Source organism: Rhea americana, unplaced genomic scaffold, assembly GCF_003343005.1.
Source record: "Rhea americana isolate MKP2758 unplaced genomic scaffold, rheAme1 scaffold_13, whole genome shotgun sequence".
In the NCBI taxonomy this organism is placed as follows: domain Eukaryota; kingdom Metazoa; phylum Chordata; class Aves; order Rheiformes; family Rheidae; genus Rhea; species Rhea americana.
This window is the reverse complement of record NW_028185372.1, coordinates 3,992,213-4,012,707: the sequence shown is the minus strand read 5'-3', so window position 1 is coordinate 4,012,707 and position 20,495 is coordinate 3,992,213. Positions and strand designations below refer to the sequence as shown.

The window sequence follows — 20,495 nt, the reverse complement described above, 5'->3', positions numbered from 1 at the left end:
GTAAGTTTTTCCCATAACTTAAAAAAGCCAAGAGAAAGTGCACTGAAGTAGCCTGACCTTTAAATAAAGTCAATAGCACGATTTTACAAAACAAAGTGTGGTGGGATTAAAACCTAGCATACTTTCTAGGTTACACTGTTGTCCTGTTATTATCTGTGATGTATTAATGTTTTAGTAGAAGATTGTTTTCTAAATCTTATTAAACATTTGGCATGTGACTTTATTTTGGCAGCTGTGCAGCTTGGTTTTATAACTACAAATGGTTACTAAACCGGGATTTAAGTGAGAGTAGGAGAAATGTTTACTTACATGAATTACATGTACTGCTATGAAATCAAACTTCGATTAATGTGTCTCAAAGTGTTTTAATTTGTTGTTTTTGGTAAATGCTTTTGTTAAAAGTTTGGATTATGCAAAAAACAAGCTTCAGACTAATTTGGATGTTCACATTAAAGCCAAGTGACGTGCTTGTATGTCTTCTGAACTCAGTTATGACTGGAGTTGTCTTCTGATGTTTGTCACTCTGGTGCCTGAAATTAAAGGCCAGAAAAGAAATGCAGTGTTTCAGATATTTTTTTTTTTTTGGAAGATGCTATGTGATTTTAAAGTTGTTAGAAATCTCAAGATTTGTAAATATGCCTAAGCCAGTCTGACAAAGATACCTGGTACTAGGGCTGGCCTCATCTCAAGAGACCTTGGGTATGAAGTGCATGCCATGGGTTGCAGAACAATTCACAGACCTGTAAAGCATGCAACAGTTCTTTGGGATAAAGGCTATTATTATTATTAAACTACAAAGGCATCTATTTGAGAGAGATTATCCAAGCTTTTTGTGAAGTGCCACTGTCTAGCCATGTGAATGCCGTTCGGAAATTGTTTAGTTAGTGGAGGGAAATTTGATGGAGTATTTACTGCTTCTATCTGCTAACATAGGAATTCCAAAGTGTTTGCTATTTTAGGGTTCCTTATTTCTTCCTGTTGAAGCCCTTACATTTTTCAAGAGTAGTTGTTCCAGTCATGCAGATCTTGGTCACAAACACTGACCGTCTTAGAAGCTGCACAAGCCAAGAGAATGGAGTTCCACGTATAGCCCATGTGCAGATGCCTGTTTYCATCATATGATCTAAAAAGTGAGCCTTTGTGTTGTCTCCTTCAGACCTGAGGTGTCAGCTTTGACTTCTCGAAATTGATCTATCTGTGCACAACACTCCATCAGGAAATCACTTTGAAGTTAGTGCAGAAGGCAGCTGCCTGTTGCTTTTTTCATGTCTAGAAAGAAATGGAAAATTATGCTGGAGCTCTGCGTTGCACAGCACTTGGAGTGAATCATTAGTTGATGCACTGGAGTGAGCCAGAGCTGGATGAAGCTAGTTTTGAACAGAAATTCTTTTGTCAACCCCAACCACAGAAAGAGGAGARGGATATTGAATGGAAGTTCTCCTGGAAGCAAAGATGTAGCTCAGCTGGATTTTAGTTGGAGGACATTAAATGGCAGATGCTATGATTTGTTTGTGTCCATCTCCATCCAGCCAAGTAAAAAAGTGGTTTCTGGGAGTTGCTTGATGGATCTCCAGAACCTCTTCTCTGCAGATGCACACTCTGCAGATTCACTGTGCTTGCTGCTGGTGTCTGACTAGCCTCAAAGTACAACCTTGGACTCAGAATATCTTTTTGGTCAACCAGCTGCACCTTTAAATTCAGGACTGTTTAGGCTGTGTATGTGTGTGTGAATCCAAAACTGGATTTTTTTTTTTTTATACATATATATATATATATATGTATAAATATATAAAGTATATAAATATATATACTTCTGCTATTTGGTATGGTGCTCTAACCATATCCAAGGTCGAAATGGAGGCTTCCCCAATGGCATGGGGATGCTCAGTTTGATGAACTTTAATCTACAAAGCACTGCTCAGCTTGGGTTCTGGCTTTCTCTGCTTATGATGCAAAATTGACAGCCTTTACTCTTTCTAGTGGGAGAGGTTGTTCTCAAATAAGACCTGTTTGGGGTGGGAACAGGCAACACAGGTATTTTGATCTCCTAGTCTCTCTAGTCTTCAAGGCTTATCTAGTTGTGTAGGCTTTTGCTGTGAGAGGGAGTTGGACTCATGCCGTTAGCAAAGTGTTATTTAGTGCATGTGGCCAGTGAGTGTTTTGAGAAACATATTTTATAACTTGACAATAAATAAACAGAAATCAAACTAACCTCAACAGTTTTTGAATATAGWTGTGATATAGGGAAAATAAGTCAAGAGACACTGTGAAGGACATGAACAGTGCATGCACGGATGAGTGCTGCTGTTTCTAATGAGTAAGAGGCAGGAATCCCTTTAGAAATCACAATTCAGAACATAGAGAAAACTGGGATTTCTACAGTCTGTTGTAATGAACTGGCTGTTAATGATGCAGCCTCTCTTGACTGGAAACCTTGTGACTATGAACAGATAAAACCAGACAGAAATTGTTTGAGAGCTTGGGATAGTGTTGTAGTGGTACTGAGGAGAAATATTTTGCTTTTGTCCCCATACGCCTCTGGTCTTGTCAAGCCCTTGTGCTCCGCAGAGATCCGAGCAAGTCGTTGAAAGATTGGCTGATCCGTTTTATGGTTTCAGTTTGTAGYTGCTTGGTGGTACGCTTGCTACACTGTGAAATTAGTGCAGTTCCCCGTGAGGCTGCAGCCTTCACGAAATCACRAGGAACCTCTGCTCTTTGAAAGCGACTTTGATTTGTGCAGGAGTGCCCTCTTGGTGTATGGACAAATCACCTTAACAAGGGTTAAGAGGAGCCAGTGTTAGATGGTGTGGAGCGTAAGGATGGAGATCCAAGGCCGAGGTAAGAACTGCTATAGTGAATGAGACCGAGAGAGCAGCTAGCTTGGAGCTCTGTCTTTGGCATCTTCTGTGGCCTGTGCCAAGGAAAGAGCTTAAGAACAAGAGGAGAATAAAATGATTTTCTCCCCTGCCCCCCTCTTCTGGCCTATACTTATGCATTTTTTTGGAGCTAAAAGGTTGTATTCAGATTATTATTTTGTATAACCCTTGATGGACTGTTTTSTTCAATGATTTTCAGTGCCTTGTCCCTTAGGCTGTAAATGAGGCTGGGTTGGAGGTTCTCCTCTTGGCTGCTGGAAGGTACAAAGATCGTAATGCCATGTGGAGAGAGCACATGAGGATTCRTGACACTGTGCTTCAGTGATGGGAAACTTGACTGGGACAAGAGAGGTTTGAGACAGGTTCGTGTCCTTGCTTCTGAGACCGTCTAGGCACTTGACACTAAATAGGCGATGGGCAGAGCAACAGAAGCTGTCCTGGGAGCAGTAACTGGGGCCTGAGCTTGGCTGCGTAGCAGCAATATGTTCTTGCTTGTGGCCTCCTGGGCCCGTGAATCTATCGCTCACTGCTGCTGGGTTGCAGGAGGAAGGCTGGTGGACGTCCTGCTTGGTGCCCAGTGTTCGTGGCAGCCCTTCTAAACTGTTACTGGCTACTTCCAGTTCATATCARTCACTGTTTTTCTGCTTTGTAGTTTGAATATATCTTTTCGAATCTCATGCCGTGTACCACCTACCCTAGAGGTGGGTACTAAATTTTGCTGTGGCCTCTTTCCAGTCCAGCCTGCTTCTCCTATAAGTTTGAGGCAACAATGGGCCGCTAGGGTTATTTTCAGAACTCTTTTTTTTTTTTTTTTTTTTTTTTTTTTTGGCATTTGCTTCCCCATATGTCCTTAGAACACAGGAGAACCTAAATGCAATCCATTTTACACAGAATTTTCCTTCATGTTTTATTTCAACTCCATTTTAACATTGTGAGATATTGACCACAAATACTTTGTTTGAGGATGTATAAAGCCAGTAGAAATAGGGAGGCATGTTCTTCCAACATACAAATCCCGTTCAAAAATAAGTGGGAAGGGGCAATCATGTCTCTTGCCCTTAGATAATAAGCTGTGAGCTCCCCTAATCTAGGAAGCAAATGAATGCATTTTTAAAACTCCTATAAATATATGAACAAACTAAGAAATGCCATTTGGAGGGAGGGAAGCAAACATTAATATGCTTGAAATAAGCATTTTGCATTATTCAACTCAGTTCACAGGTAAATATTTTTGAGTGTTTGCTGGATGATACAATTCACTAACTGCTRGAAACAGTTTCAGCTTTAATGGTTGAGACTGCTGTGTCTAATTTTCCACTAGTTTATATCATGTGTAAGTGCAGATCTGTATGAAGTGTCACTAAATCAGAGCAGTAACACTGTATTTTTACTTTGTGCAGTGTCTGTAACTGTGCGGTGTGGAACTGAGTCTATTTTGGTTAGCTCTTGAATAAATTGTCCTGAACAGATGAAGAAAGCAATGCTGATTAGATGATGGACATAAATATGGCCCTTTAAAATACCAAGTGCAACTTACTTGTCGAAAAGATGAGTGCCAGCTGAAGTTGGTTGCTTCGTCTTTAAATGAACCTTTAGCTGCATGGAAGAAAACTTAATGTCTTCAAAGGTCTGGAAAAAAAATCAAAAGCTTTAAAATTTAGCCTTATCYAAAAGTTCCATTGTTTTTGATTATAACCTATGTATAGATTAAGGAAAAACTAGATGAGAAAAGTAGGATTCAGGATCTCACCTACTGCACTTTRAAGTCAACAAGCTGACACACTTTGATGACTAATGATGCTACGTCAGGCCCTTGGTCTGTTGTGATTGTAATGAGTTAAGGAAACGGACCCCGGCAGACTATACTGCGTATGTAAGCACATAAGGCAACTGTCAATACCTATTACCTCTCTTATAAATGCATACAGAGGAAAAGGTTACAAAACAGAGAATATAGACAGCCACTGTGTCCTCACTTGTTAATTTTTTTTGTATCAACCTAGGTACCATTATGTACTTTCTCTAAAGCATGATAAAGAAACTGAATTTCTGACACTGCTGAGTCCCAATATCTGCTCCTAAACCCAAGTGCCTATCTGCAGATTAGAAGATGAATGCTACCAGATTTACTTCCATCATCTTGCAAAGAGTTGCTTCAGAAGGCATCTAGAACACATCCCAGGAGTGGTTTGCTGACTGATTTTACTGCTAAGACTTGAGCAAAAAGAAAATCTTTGCTCAGAAAGTTGATACATAGGTATKATACTGCTATTGAGAAAAGTGACATTTACAATAACAAAAGGGCATTTCACTGCTAAATGAAAGAATAAACCCAGGCGCTTCAGCAGCTGCTGAATTTGTATGTGGTTCTGAAAAGAATTCTTTATTTCTGTAGTAGTTCTTATATATGTTCTGAAAATGTACATCATTCTGGTATCACTTTCTGTAACACTTTGTCTTTGGGGTCTCTATTTGGAAAGAACTTTCTGTATAGGATTGCTACCAAGACCTGTCTTTCAAAAATATTAAAGCAACAAAATTTATTAAAAAGAAGTTTAAATTCTGTGATAAACCAAATAGAAAAAAGGCTTATGTGAGCTCCTGGCAGAATGTAGCTGTGCTCTCATGAACCTGTGGTAAGATCAAGTCATTTTCCATTGTTGAAATATTCCATGAATGCCAAGCTAGGACATTTAAAATGAAAACTATTGGTGGAAGCTATTTTTTAGCTACCAAATTTAGATCAGGATATGAAATTCCTGAGGGCATAATATGATGTTTGCCTGTAGGTCTGTGCCTGCTGTTTCATACTTCTTGCTTGCTACTCTTGACGGAGAATTCATGTTGCCTTTAGAGAAGTGAGCTTCAAGTATTTTTTGGGGAGCTGATGAAAGACACTGGAGAAACCTCAGAATATTTTTTTACAGTGCACAGCAGGATAACAGTAAACAGGTTTTAATCTTGGCAGTAGTGTCTACATTCAGTCAGTTTAAAAGTATTTCAGATGAAGACAGCACTGAAATAATAAAATTTAGTCCTCATTGAATTATGGAAATAATAAAAATGGAAAGGAACACATGGGTAAAATAGTGCTTATTAGACCACAGTGAAACAAAAGTTTGGGTAAAAAAACAAATTAATGAGCCAGGGTTGAACCATAGAATTATTTGAAAGCTGTCTATTTAGCAGGAAAGAAATTTAGGACTGTTAGTTCAGGAAGAGATCTAGAGGGAATGATGACTGTGATTTTTCATGTGTGAGGCTTCAGGGAAGAAGTGGCTTTTTGTTTTCAGATGCATATTCAGAAGCAGTGTGGTCTAAGTTGTGACCACAGTGGTCTGATGTGGCCACAAACTATGTATTATATTCGTTCTTACTAGAAAGACAGAAATGGAAGCTGGAAGAAAAGTGACAAACCCCTTTATGATATTGAAGTGTGGGGAAAGGAAATAGTAGTAAAAATGCTAGGAGAGTGTCTGAGTGTAACTCTGGAAATGGGTGAAAATCAATAAGAGGTGATTTTAGTTATGATGAGTAAAAAATACTGATGATGAGTTAACACACTATTCAATTCAAAAAGAAGAAATAAGGCATGATTCCTGTGAGCTCCYGTAGACTTGGGCTGGAAAGACTGACTTGTTATAAAATAGGAAGCCATCATATTAACAAGTTGGGGGCTCAGGGTGACCTCAAAAACCATTCGTCCTCCTTCTCCCCTCCATGCTCATCTTCACAGAATCACAGAATGGTTGAGGTTGGAAGGGACCTCTGGAGATCATCTGCTCAAGCAGGGTCACCTAGAGCACATTGCACAGGATCACATCCAAGTGGGTTTTGAATATCTCCGGGGAAGGAGACTCCACAACCTTTCTGGGCAACCTGTTCCAGTCCTCTGTCACCCTCACAGGAAAGAAGATTTTCCCCATATTCAAATGGAACTTCCTGTGTTTCAGTTTGTGCCTGTTGTCTCTTGTCCTGTCACTGGGCACCACTGAAGAGTCCGCCCCCATCCTCTTGACATCCTTCCTTAAGATATTGGTATACATTTATAAGATCCCCTCTCAGTCTTTTCTGCTCCRGGCTAAACAGGCCCAGCTTTTGCAACCTTTTCTCATAAGAGAGATGCTCCAGTCCTCTGATCATCTTTGTAGCCCTACGCTGGACTCTCTCCAATAGCTCCATCTCTCTCTTGTACTGTGGAGCCCAGAACTGGACACTTCTCCAGATATGGCCTCACCAGGGCTTAGTAGAGGGACAGGATCACTTCCCTCGACCTGCTGGCAACACTCTTCCTAATGCAGCCCAGGATACCATTGGCTTTCTTGGCCACAAGGGCACATTGCTGGCTCATGGTCAACTTGTCTACTAGGATTCCTAGGTCCTTCTCTGCAGAGCTGCTTTCCAGCAGGTCARCCTCCAGCCTGTACTGATGCATGAGATTATTTTTCCCTAGGTGCAGGAAAAATAATCCCCATCAGTTGTCTATCTTCAGACAGGATCCCATGATCATAGAAACCAAAATCTTGTTGCCAACAGCAGTGGCGTAGCCAGTTGTTAAACTGGAAAATCAGTCTACTCCATCTCCTATCCTCCCCCCTCACTGACAGGATTGAGGAGAAAATCACCTGGGCTCCCAGACCCTTGAGCACCATCCCTAGAGCTCTGAAATCCTGTTTGATGGTTTCCAATTTGCCCTGGTATCATTCGTGCCCACATGGAAGAGCATCAGAGGGTAACAGTCTGACATATGAACAAGCCTTGGCAGTCTTTCCATAACAATATTCAGGAGGCCTAAGCTGAAATGTAGTAATTCTTCAACCAACCACAGTTACAGTGATGGACATCATGATAGCCCATGTCTAAATGCTGGAGTGCTCTTGGGGAATCAAACATATGCAATCCTTTTGAAGCTTCAGCCTGGCACAGCTCACTACCATCCATCACTGACTTTGCATCTCAGCTCTCTTTGCCAGCCTCAGCCATCCGTCCTCCTAGGAAATGACACTGCCCATGGACAGCATCAGAGCAATGCCAGCAAGCATCGGTCAACAGCCATGGGGGGAGCTCTCTACAGCAGGCTGGCAGCGCATTAGTGATGATTTGCTTGTGAGAGAACCTTTTATGGAGAGGTTTTAGAAAATGMTTAAGGGCTGAGGGGTGTTGATCCATGTCTCATTGATTTCTGTCAAATTGCAGTCATCTTCTGGCAAAAAAAAATATTTAGGAGGATTCATTTAGGCAATAGCAATTAAGATTGTTTATAATTCTTCTTCGAGGACAAGATTGGAATAGGTACTCTAAATTCAGAGAGCTGCTAGTGTAAAACTGTGAGTGAATTACTGTAACCTGCCTTGTAAAAATTCATGCTGCTAACACCTTGGGAAGGTTGTTTGCCATGCTGTATAAAAGATGTGGGTGAGTACTGGATGACTGAATTCCCTTACATGCCATGATCTGCTCTGAGGTTTTCTCTGCAACTGTCATCTTAAACTCTGTGAAGAATTGATGCTCCTCCTCAGTGAAGTTTTGTGTTGAGTAGCTCAGTCTGGTAAAGAGCCAAAATCTGTGACCTTGGAGCATCTCTGTAGACAGTTTGGTGTACAGCAGAACCTAGACCATTGAATTGGAGCCTAAGAACTATGCAGCAATCAGTTGTCATCAAGAACCAAATTTTGAACTCTCTTCTCTCACCAGTGAATTTTTTGCACCAGTAGGCCTACTGATACTTGCACCTTAAGAAACAACTCTCAGAAAGTAGAGGATGAGGACCACAGTTTAGCCTTAACTTGTTATTGCTGTAATTCAGCTGAGATTTAAATTCATGCCTTAATGCTTTGCTGGAATTAAAACACGTTGGGGAGTGGGGAATACCTGACCAAACACTATAGCAGGACAGTTTCCTGACAACCAGGCTGCGTGTAGCTTGCTTCCCATCATTCTTGAGCTAGGCAGGCTGAATCATTATTTTTCGCTACTGCCTACATTGTCCTTGCTGCTCTGTCAACACCTCAGCCTGCACCACATGGAAGAACCTCTGCAAGTCACAGGCAGAGAGGTAAATTGTCAAAGACCTCTCCATGTGTGTCATGGGTTACAGAAGATGAAGACCAAATTAGAGGTGATGTGGGGGAAAAGGGACCGGTGTCTTTCTTTCTAAAGCTTATCTTGCAAAAATAYATACCTGAAAAGAATTCCTCTTAGTTTTAATTTACACCATTCCTGAATGCATGTATTAAAAGGCTCCGATGCCTAGCAGGGAGTCCATGTGATGTTAAATTACCCTCTTCTCTTAGACAGTAATGGTAATTTCCTGAGCTTTTCTTGAATCTGCAAAGGAAAGAAGAAGAAAAGAAAAAAGACAAAACTCAAGCAATTAGCACAGTATTTGCTATTCTGTTTGTACTACCTAAACAGCCCGTCCATCCCGAATATAATCCACATTTTACCCTTGTAAAGAYATTATACCTTTCAAAGGATATTTGACTTAACATAGGTGGCAATGTCATTCTGTGTTTCTTAGTGTGCTATACTCCATACCATAATAGGCTGACTGCCTAAGAAGAGTGTGTTACTGTATAATATGTCAGAGCAGAATTTTAAAACCTCAAGAAGATTAAACTGTGAGGAATTGCTTACGCCAGCCAAAGGGAGGAGGGGGCAGACGGCAGTCTGAGGAGGGGAGGTTGAATTCTTTGCTGCTCCTGGGTACGTACTCTGCCCCGGCGTACTCAGGTTCAGGGTGTGGTTGAAGATGATGTCCCCTGATATGTTCTTTGAGAATGAGCTTCCCTCTTAAAACTTTTAATAACACATTTTATGGTGATATTAGAAATAATGAAATCCTGAGGAAGCCATTTGCTGTATCAAGACCGTAAAGAGGTTTGGTGTTAAAGAGACCTTGTGAGATTCATATTTTTGGTGGAACTGTCTCTTCCAATAGAGTATGAAAATGTTTCTGAGCCTGATTAAAGAATATGAGCAATGTTTTTCTCAGGATGGCTCATCAGTAGGAATGTATCTATCACCACACTCTCTAGGATAGTCTGGAAATGAAATATAAATGCCATTTTTACTCCATATATGCTCAGCTTGGAATTAAATGGTATATTTTTACGAAYGAGGCTGCTAGCACAACTGATGCATGGAAAGGTGAAATCTGTTAAAGCAATATTAGATTTCTTTGCAGAAAGAAACACCCCACCTCAGCATGAAATTGCAGGGTTGCTGCAGAATCCAGCATGTGGGACTTTTCTGTGGCCTGAACAGGAGCCTCTTCTGTAGCATGTGATGGTCCAGCATAAATAGTCAAGCTCTCTTACGGTCTTAGAAGTCAACAAACCTACTCAAAATCCTGCAAGATCCTGGTTCCTGTACCCCAGAAAATTCCATATTGGCAGGGAAAGAACTTCAACCATTTTTTCTCATTTTATCACTTTCATACCAATTAGACTCATTCAGTTGACTTATACAACAAATAGTTTGATCCAGTTGACTTTTCACATTTTTGCTTTCTTCAGTCTTACTATCTTTTGGCATTATTTACCAAAATTGCATCTTGAATCCTTTAAAAATGGAGCTCTGATTTTGTGGAGTTGGAGTTAGGTAGTCTGTCTGTTACCTTTTCCTTCCTTTTTTTTTTTTTTTTTTTTTTAAAAAAAAAGGGTGTTTTTTTTTGAGTTTTTATTTTCCTTCCAGCAGATTGAGATCTAAAATATGGACAGTTCAGAGTGAATTTACAAGCACAGCCTGACTCAGGGGAGGTTAGCAGGAAGATAATGCTGGGTGTAGGAATGAGAAATGCATTGTATTTAGTAACTTGTRTTGAGTTTTTCTGGCTACAGTTTAGTCCTTCAAGTATTGCAGTTGCTTAGTTAGAACTGTGTGCTCAAGATGTTTTRTGGAAGCTCAAATTCTGAAACAGACTTCTATCCTCAAAACAAAATGTCAGTTTGTGAATAGATACAATATTTCTGTGGTCATAGTTCATTCAGTAGGTAGAAAAAATTTGGGAAATAGTTAGTTAAACATATAAGAAGGTATTTCTTGAATGCAGCGAGCCAGCGAACTTTCCTGAACACTGACATGGCCTTTCTTCTGGGAAGCAATTGCATGCATGTAAAACTAATCTGCAGGAGTTTACTCACCACTGCATGCTGTAAGAACTACTCATAGGAGAGCGAGCGGACTGATGAATCTCACTGATAAGTAGGTGCCAAAATGCTGACAGTAGTCACAGTCGTTATTAGTCACAGTCAGATTTGCTCTTTCAGAGCAAACTGTGGACAATGCTATGTAATGCGAAGAGTGAATCTGTGTGCTTGAAGTCTGTACTCAAACTCACTTCACTAGCTGTACCAGTCAGACTTGTACCAAACACAGCAACTGTGAAGCCCACAACCACCTCTTCCCTGGAACGTGTCAGGCTGGCATGCATCAGGAGAGACATCCAGACCTGACCCGAGTGTCTCAGAACACCTGTGAAGAGAGTGTCTTTTTGCTTGCGGAAAGTCCAAGCTGAACTTTTTAAAGTCTGTAAAGCGTAAGGAAGGGAAGTGAAAACAGCTGTGTTGCAAGATAATGAGAAAAATTGTGTGTGCGTGTGTGTGTGTGTGCGTGCACATACATATACATGTCTATGTGTGTGCACGAAGGCACTTTTCACTAGATGATCAGTAAAAGATAAAGCTAATGTTTATGAAAACATTTTTAATTCTTTGTGTATGATACAAGTGCCAGATTCACAGCAAGAAAATTATATCTGTATACATTTTTTCAGGCTTCCAGGTGTTTAATATCAGGCAGTAATTTATCGAATGCAAATATTTTTCTGTGGTATTTAACAGAAGTATATAGCTGCCATTCTGGGATTGAGCTCTTGCTCAAGTAACATTCCTATGTGGATTTATTTTCATGGGAATTGGTGAAGACTTAAATGTGGAATTTTCAAATGCACCCTGAGCTCACCAGATCACACTCTCAGGAGGTTAGAATTAGGCCAGTGCTGAACTGCATGTGCATGTTACCCTAAGCTGTCCTGTCTGAACCTTAGATAAATGCAATTGGGCTTCCCTGAGGACATCAAGTGTTTCATGTTTTCAAGGCATTTTGAATGGAGCGTCATTATGTGATCAAGTCCATTAGCTAGCACAGGCCAGAATACTGCCTGTCTCTATCTGGGTTTCCTGATTTGACCAGATACAGAGATTCTTGGAGAGGGCGATGAGTAGTGTTAGGTTATAACAGATGATTGCAAGGATCCATCACAACCTTATAAAAATTGCTGTACAAGTTGTAAGGTGACCTTTTAAGGTCCCGCACAGAGAAGTCCTGCACACTTTTTCATATATATTTAATTCATCCATTCATTTTTTYCCCAACTGTTGTGCTAGTTTTTCACCTACAGTGGTATTCTCAATTAATTATCCTTTGTGCAAAGGTCTTCTAAAAATGAAATATGACTTTTGTATTCAAAGTTCAGTGTACTTAATTTGTACATTGGAGTTAGCAATATGCAGTGTCCTTAGCTCTGTGTTGTACTTCAGCTGTGCCACTGAGTTGAGGAATAGTTATAAAAATACCTGACAGACTAAACTCTCTTTATCAAATGTTGTAACTATCTGAACGTCGGGCTTTGTAACTAAATTTCCTCCTCACTTGAACCTGAGTGAAAGTGTTAGTATCATTCATATCAGGACCTCAAGACTGCTCAATCACCTCTCCTCCAGAGAGATGTTTCAGCAACTGGGGTTTCTTTTTTAAATTCTGGAAGTTAGTTCTTTGAAATAGTTTGTGAAAAACAGACTCCCAGGGACAGGTAGGTCAGGTTTGTGCATCTTCCTGCTGTGCACGCTCAAAGGACTGGAAGATTAAAGAAAGCCTGGGCTTGCTCTGCATTGTACGTGGGCACAGACCGCACAGGCTGAGGAGAGTAGAGAGGGAATGYGTTGTTTTAAAGTCTTGTTGGATTTGTACAGTTACATGATCGAACACCTGCTAGAAACCAGTACAATGTCACTTTTATGAATCAAGTCCTGAGTTACAACAACCCCCTAGGAAGGAGAGCTGAGGGTGTCCCTGGAAGCAGCTGTATTACTCTTCCTGTGTTAGGAGTAAGAATAGAAAACCAACATAAGCAGAACAACTTGCAAAGTGGATTTTCTCTTGATTCATCATTGCCACCTGCAATGTTGAGCAGTGTTGTCTTTTTCGTTTTTTTTTCTCCTCCTCTCCTCCTCTCTGTATTTATTCTCTTTGGCCTGTCCATCTGTTGTCCCTGTTTCAGGCTGTAAAATGTCAAGGGCAGGAGCTGCCTGTGGCTAGCATACCCAAGATCTACAGTGAGGTCTTCAGTAAACTGCAGTRAACTCCTGAGTCCTTTAGGAAGAGGACTGATGTAGAGGGTCTCACTTGTTGTTGCACTGCTTGCTGGGCTTTCTTGATGAGCAGCTAAGAGTAAAGRTCTCAGGAACTGAGAAGCTGTCCTGGGGTAAATCCCAATTGTTTTGAAGCCTTCCTTTTGAAGTCAAGGCAAATCATTTTCTCCCCAGGAAGACAGTTTCCCTCTTCAAAGGATGAAGAGCTAGGCATCATTTCAGATAATATTGGAGAAATCACTTGGTTAACGGATACTTTATATTGGGGACTACATTAATCATTGCATTGTTTCCTTATATATATATATATATATATATATATATATATATATGTGTATATATATATACACACCTGTACACACACACACACACCTGTACACACACACACACATATATATATATATATATATGTACAGGTGTATCCATATATTTTTGTGTTTGCCCATTCAGGTCACTGTTCTCTACTGAAAATTTGTAGTGGATGAAACTAGAGAAAATTTATTTTGCAAATTGCACAAAGTACTCAGGATAAAAGAGATGAATAAGCTAGAAGGAGAACTTGTTTAAAAAGAAAAGACTTTTTTTGTGGCATCCTCTCAGAAGCTGAGTGATCCTGTTTTCAGAGTATCTGATATCACCTTTCTCTCTAATTCTGTGTTCTCCTGTCCTACACATGTGTTGTGCTGTTCAGTGCATGGGTATCCAATGCCAAATGGTGCAGAAGCAATTGAGCAGCAATACCTGCGTAGCTTTTCTGAAGAGGGGTTCTTCAGACAAGAACCCCTTTTGGGGACTCTTAGAACATACCCAAATTATGTCTGCTCAGATACTTTYTAGTAGTGATTGCTTAGCTTTGCTGTTCAACAGAGGTGTATTTATCAAAGCAATTTGTGTTGTAAATAAAAGTACTTTTACCTCTTGTAAATGAATGTGATGTGAAGTTCTGTTGTCTAGATCCTTGCATAGCTATTTTGTTGTAATATCTATACATCTCCCAASTGTTTAAAATATAAGTGATAATAATCAGAATATAAGAGATTTCTTTCTCTTAATTTATTTTTCCTTCAACACCTCTGCACACGCTAGTTGGTCTGTGTGGAAAAAAATTGTTAGGGAAAGGAAATTTGAAGAAATGGGGTTTGTATTGTGGTGGCTTTAATTCTATGGAYCTTCTGTTGGTGAGTACTCTAACCAACCTGCCTGTGGCGGGTGGTTGTCAGGCAGTCCCACACTTTGAGCTTGCATGTTTGTAAGGTTATGCTTAATGCCAACAGCCCTGTCTGAGGGCATGTTTCCTGGGAATAACTCAGTGTTGATACTTCCTCTTAGATTATGAAATTACAAGATTTAGGGTCACAAATCAAGTGCCGTTTCTCCATCACAGAGCCTTTCGAATAGCTAAAGCTTGCTCTCTCCAAAGCTCTGTTTGGGTATGGATAGCAGTGTAGAGTCTGTTCCTTTACAGCTCTGACTACTAACAGCAGTTTTACAAAGCATGCCTGGACCATACGCATTTTACCTATGGACTAAAACATGGGTCATCTGAAACAACATAACAAATCCCTATATGGAAAACCGCCTCTCCATTTCTTTGGCTCTGCTGAAAATCTCCTGTGCTGTAGGCAAGATTAGTATGACTGTTTCTATTTCTGCCTTCTTGCTCAGCCTTTTCTTCTGTCTTGTCTGGTATCTTCTGCTAGAGATTGTCTCTTTTACTGTACTGTCTCTTTGTGTATTTGGGGTTTTCTGTTTTTCGTATATGAGTAGCTATTTTCAATATCTTCCCTCTCTGTTCTCCTCCTATCTCTTGCTCTCTGGCTGCTTAGTATTTTTATTTTCCACTGTGGTTAAGAACCATTAGCAAGATAGTTGTCATTGGCCAGGAGTCATCATTGCCAAGGATCAGTGATCACAACCTCTGGATAGACACCTGCTCTTGAAAAGAGGCATGTTGAGAGTATGGAGTAAAAGTTAAAAGCAGTTCTAAAGTGAAACTGGAATTTGTGAGCTGATGCAGTCAGATTGCTATTATTCACTCAGTGCCACAATTGGTTTCCAATTCTAGTGTTGTTCTGGTGGGTTTGAAGGTCTTCAGAAACAGTGGTGGTTTGGAAAGAGAGTGACCTCTGCAGGGACRGTACCCCCAAGAACGTGCGTCAGGTCAGAAGCACGCAAAGGCTACACTGAGCATGATTTCGCTCGTGAGATCAAGTTGAAATTGATGCTATTGACCTTGATGCCCATATTGTCAGTCGTACTGAGGGGGGAGTCTGACATCATTTCACTGTGATGCTGCTTTTGAAATGAAAGTTTTGCTTGGATAGACAGAAGAGAATGGACACAGGAACCTCACTTGCCAGGGTTAGTTAGAGCTAAGTAGACTTTTCTGAGTGTGAAATACAGATGTAGAATTAAACTACTGGCAGTGAAATGTGCACTGGCTTTGGAACTATTTGCATAGTGGCAAACTCCATATCTTTCTACTTTCTTAAATTTAATGCTTGTCATCCTCCCCAGTTTTGCTGTAATTGTTCTGTAAGACGCTTTTGGATGCAAGTTAAGGACATTCTCTGCTGAATGGAACGTAATAGAGCTTTGAAATATTGATGAATAAAAGGTTAATTTTTAATTCCTCATCATTTTGAAATAATTAGAATTCAATGTGCTTTTATCCTAGAGACCTTCTGACATTATACAACTTAATGTGCCTGCCTGTTTAAATAAACGTAGAGCTATAGAGTTTTACTTTACCAGAGGTCAAGGTGTTAGACTTAATAGAAGATGAATAGAAATGGTTTTGTGTGCTTCTATTTATGGTTATGACAATTGTCCAAACTCTGTTCTTACTTACTCTTCAACTGTCTTCTCATAATACCACTTCCATTGAGCTAATCCAGCCATAAGGTCTTCAAGAACTGCTAGTTCAGATCATGTATGAATACATTAATATGACACCTTGTATCAGAACAAAGGAATAGGACAGGAGTATGTTTTTATGCATTCCTTCTTTATGTTGGATCACCGAACTGTTATAGCTTCAGTCTTGGTTGCCTGCTTCGGTAGTTCTCCCATATTCATGCTTATGGCTTGGAAGACCTGAGATAGCTGGGATGATGGTTGTCAAACGTCTCTCCTCATTCATATGTTGATTGTCTGATTCACCTACGTAAAATTTAAACAATTCTTTTGTGTGTTCATATCCAGAAATATAGAATGATGGACGCAAAGCCTGTTTTTTATTAGTATAGCAGAACTTAATAAAGGACAGTTGAAAGGAAATTTTAATCCCTGTTTGCCTTAGGCAAATATTGTCTCATTTGAAGTRGATGAAGGGTATCTAACGTTTCTCTTATGGGCTCTTCATGGTGCCAGGATAAAGMAGCTTACTAACACCCTGAGAAATAGTAGCAAAGAACTGAAGAAGATGGAGAAATATTTCTTTCTGCCCCAAGGAAAATACATTATTCAGTGACTGCCACTGTGATATGTGTCTGACTGAGCCAAAACCRATATACTTTGTGGTCAGATCACATTTCCTTGTAAGTGAGCATGGACAGTGTTCGTGTAAGTAGCAGCCACTCACTAGGTACAGCCACAGGGAGCAGCTACTAATGGTATGTCACCAGAATATCTGGTTCACTGGTAGTTGTCCAAAATATCAATTCTGTTTATATTTTTGTCATCAAAACATTTATATGAGGCTATCCCTGGTATTAGGAGCGTAGCCACTCCACTGCTAGAGAAGATAACTTGGACTYTTTTGCCTTTGCCTCCTTAATGCTTTTTTTCCTGTAAGACTGAGAAGCAGTTGCTTGTGTATGCACGGTAATAAAGCTTGTCAGACACAGCCAGCCAGAATGCTTCTGAATTCACGTTTAATTTATTCACAGCACAGCGTGCAGCAGAGCTGATGGCTGCAAGTTAATGTGCTGCACTTTAATGAGATAACTGTTTGCCTCCCAGGTTTTGAGGTTTATGCTAGTTTTATTTGTCAACCTGGCCAAAGCTAGAGCTGTAAGAAATCACAGCTTTACACTGAAATATTCTATTTACTTAGTAGATGCTTTTGCCTGGAGAGAAATCAGTGAAGTAATTAAATAGTGCTTCTTCTATTTTAGCACAGGAATTTTTCTTTAGAGTCTGCAGTTTACAATATGTCCTTGTCAATGTTCTGGCTCACAAGTGTTACCTAGATATAAATTCTCTATTCACAATTTCTCTGTGCTTCTGGAATTGAAGTTCGCACCTGTCTGTGCAAACTGATCCTTCTTCTTGTTTCCTTCAGATGTGTTCATTTCTGGAGAGGAGGAGCGTTGAGAGAGACGTAGGAACTCCRTACTAACAAATGCAAATACAGAGATTTCAGGGTGACAGAGAGYGCTGCAGTCTCCCCTGAAATAACTGATTATTTGGCTCCACTCAGGTTTTGAAATCTGGTTGTTTTGTTTCCAGTCCAGGCCAGCCCGAGTCCCTATATTACTACTCGGGCCGTTAACAGGGCCCTTCCTCCTCATTAACTAATTGCTGCATCCACCGTGGAAAGATGATGAACCCTGTCCAAGGAAGAGCGCAGGGGGTCAGGAGGCGTCTCCCATCAGCACGACGGGCCGCTGTCGAGCACGGGCTCTTCGGTGCCGCTGTCCGGGCAGACCTGACCACCCGCCCGGGGTGCGGGCGCCGTCGCTCCCTGCGCTGCCTTCCCCCGATCCGCCCCGCTGGAGCAGCGGCCCGTGGCCACTGTGGCTCTTTGAAACCAGCTGAGAGCGATCTCGCAATCTRAAAAATGCTTAAGTCAATGTGAGTGTCCCCGAGAGGTTTGCATGGATTTATCTCAAGCCAGTTAAAATATCATTTTAGATCTCACTAGTGCCCATGCAGAAACGTCGTTTGTGTACGCAAGTGAGTGCTGAAAAAGAGTGTTTGGGATGGAGTGARCATGTTTTGCGTGTGTTAACCTTTAATGTCTGAAACCTGTCAAAGTGAAGGTCACATTGCCCTTTCACTCCTACCAGTATACTCTTGCATGTTTCTGCAAGAGCGAAGGCAGTTGGACTCACGTCTCCTTGTAGGAGGAATGCAGCCGTGTTAAGAAAGCATGCAGTTCTCCGTGAATTTTGTGCGCCACTTTTGACACAAACTGTAGTCTGTTTGGATAAAGATGCATAAAAAGGCATTATTGGAAAATAACTACTAGCTTTGTGGCAAAATGCCTCAAATAGGCCTCAGCTGAAACGTGCCTGATGTTAGTTACAGTCTTTTCTCTTGTCTTGTTCCTGTTAACAGAAGGTTGGGGGGAGTGGAAAGAGGTGGGGGAGAGCGTACGCGAGGGAACATGCCACTGAACGTAACTGGGTTTGGGAACAGGGACAGTCAAATTTATGACAAATCCTTTACTGAGGGACTTCAGAAAAGGATATTCAGGGACTATATTTGAAAATATTAAACTGTATTTGATGATAAAATAAGGTGATATAGCCTTAGCACAAGAGGCAACCGACCTTTCTTGCATTTCTTAAACCAAATTAAAATGAACAATGCGCAGTGCCATGCAGGTGGGAGGAAACAGAACAGAACATAGACAAAATATCAGCGTATTTGCATGTGGAATCCTTTTAGAGGCATACAGCCTTCCTAATAAATCTTTCCTTTCTCTTGGACCATAAGCCGTCTGTTAATGTGTTTGTCAAATGCCATGAGCATATCAAAAGGAAAAACTGTTCACGTGTGCAGGGAGGGATTGCGGAGGCGACCGGGGAAGGACGGGTCAGCAGCAACACTCCCGGGTTTGCCTTGGAGCAGAAGCTGCCTCGAGGGCCAGACAGTTCACGTAGCTGGTGGGTTTCCYTCTATCTTAATGATAGGATCCTTAAATATTAGAACACCCTGAGATTAATAATTATTTACTTCTCAGAGGAAAAGGTAGAGTCCAGCAATGGATTGCCAAGTGCTGTCTCCTCTACCATGGGAGCTGGCAGCTGATGCTGGTACCTGTTGATCAAGAGTTAGTATGATTAGCTTGATGAAGACACTACTCAAGATTCAGAAAATTATTAAGAGCTGAAAAGGTTTGGGGTTTCATAAACCTCCTGCTGTGCAAGAAATAACATTTTATTAAGCATCTTGCTCTAAATTTGTGTCCAAGGGTGTCCAATTAGATATTTTTTTTCCTGCTGTTTTCGTAGCATTTCCAGGTCAATATGTTGCCAGCAGTGGATATTTTTATCGTGTTAATGTGATTTCATATTTTTTCTTGTTTTGACTGTTGTCAAATTATTTTGGCAGCACTTTAGGGTTTGCTGTATAGTGCTTGGTTTTGTTTCAGGAGCATTTTCTTTTAGTCTGTTGGAGTATGATTTTGTTTCATTTATTTCCTTTTGACTTGAATAGCTGAGTGAAAGAGATGATTTCTGAATGATTCTCACCTAGTTGTATAGTTAAAACTGAGTGCCACTTAAAGTATTTGGGGTAGTAGATTTTCTGGGGATGATGTGTTCCTGTATAAATTTGAGAATTAAATGGTCATACAGCTCCYTTTTCATCATTTCGGGTAATCTCCGTTCAGACACCAAATTCAGTATCTTCCATATTGAAGTAAAGTCCTTGTAGCTGTGATAGCTTGAGAATATTAAGAGCCAGGCACGTAGAAAAGATATTTTCTTTTATGAGGACCAGTTGCTATAATTATAAAAGAATGGATAAATTTTCAGGTAAACTGTTCTTCAGGACTGAAATGGAAACAGCAGCCTTCAATCTAAGAATAAAAATACAACCTGACACTAATCTAATGCTAGTACCATCTAAGAATAAACACAGTCTGTGTAGCTCGGTTTGTAGAACATGAAACTGTCACTGTTTGGATATCAAATTTGAATTTAGCCTGTTTTTTGATGAGAGTATCTCAAAGGCTGTTTTTTCTTGGCACTCCAAGAACTATTCATCTCATCATTTTTCTCATATAGTGGGTGGAAAAAATATTAAGGTCTGTGTGGTGGTTGTTATGATTGTATCTTTGTGATGGATGAAGGTAACCGAGACTTGGAGGAATGTAGAACAATACTTTAAAAACCTGGTTGTCCTTGATATTATGAGGAGGTGGAGTACTGTAAAAACATCAGATTTCCATTCAAAACATGACGTATAAGTACATGTAAAGATGATACCAGAAGGATGTCTACGGAGTTGAGCACTCAAAGTTAGAAAATGCTTGAATTGCCATTGCTTGTGCGATTTTAGTTTGTCCCCACTG

General features: G+C 40.4%; 1 protein-coding gene across 1 annotated transcript in view; it reads left to right on the top strand.

The window, feature by feature from the left end:
• The first annotated feature begins 2,819 nt into the window (after positions 1 to 2,819).
• Positions 2,820 to 20,495, top strand: part of PLCXD3 (phosphatidylinositol specific phospholipase C X domain containing 3) — a 67,211-nt gene continuing 49,535 nt past the window's right edge. Inside the window, exon 1 of the mRNA XM_085297699.1 lies at positions 2,820 to 2,838. Within this exon, the coding sequence (XP_085153825.1) occupies positions 2,820 to 2,838 (19 nt within the window). The remainder of the gene's footprint in view (positions 2,839 to 20,495) is intronic.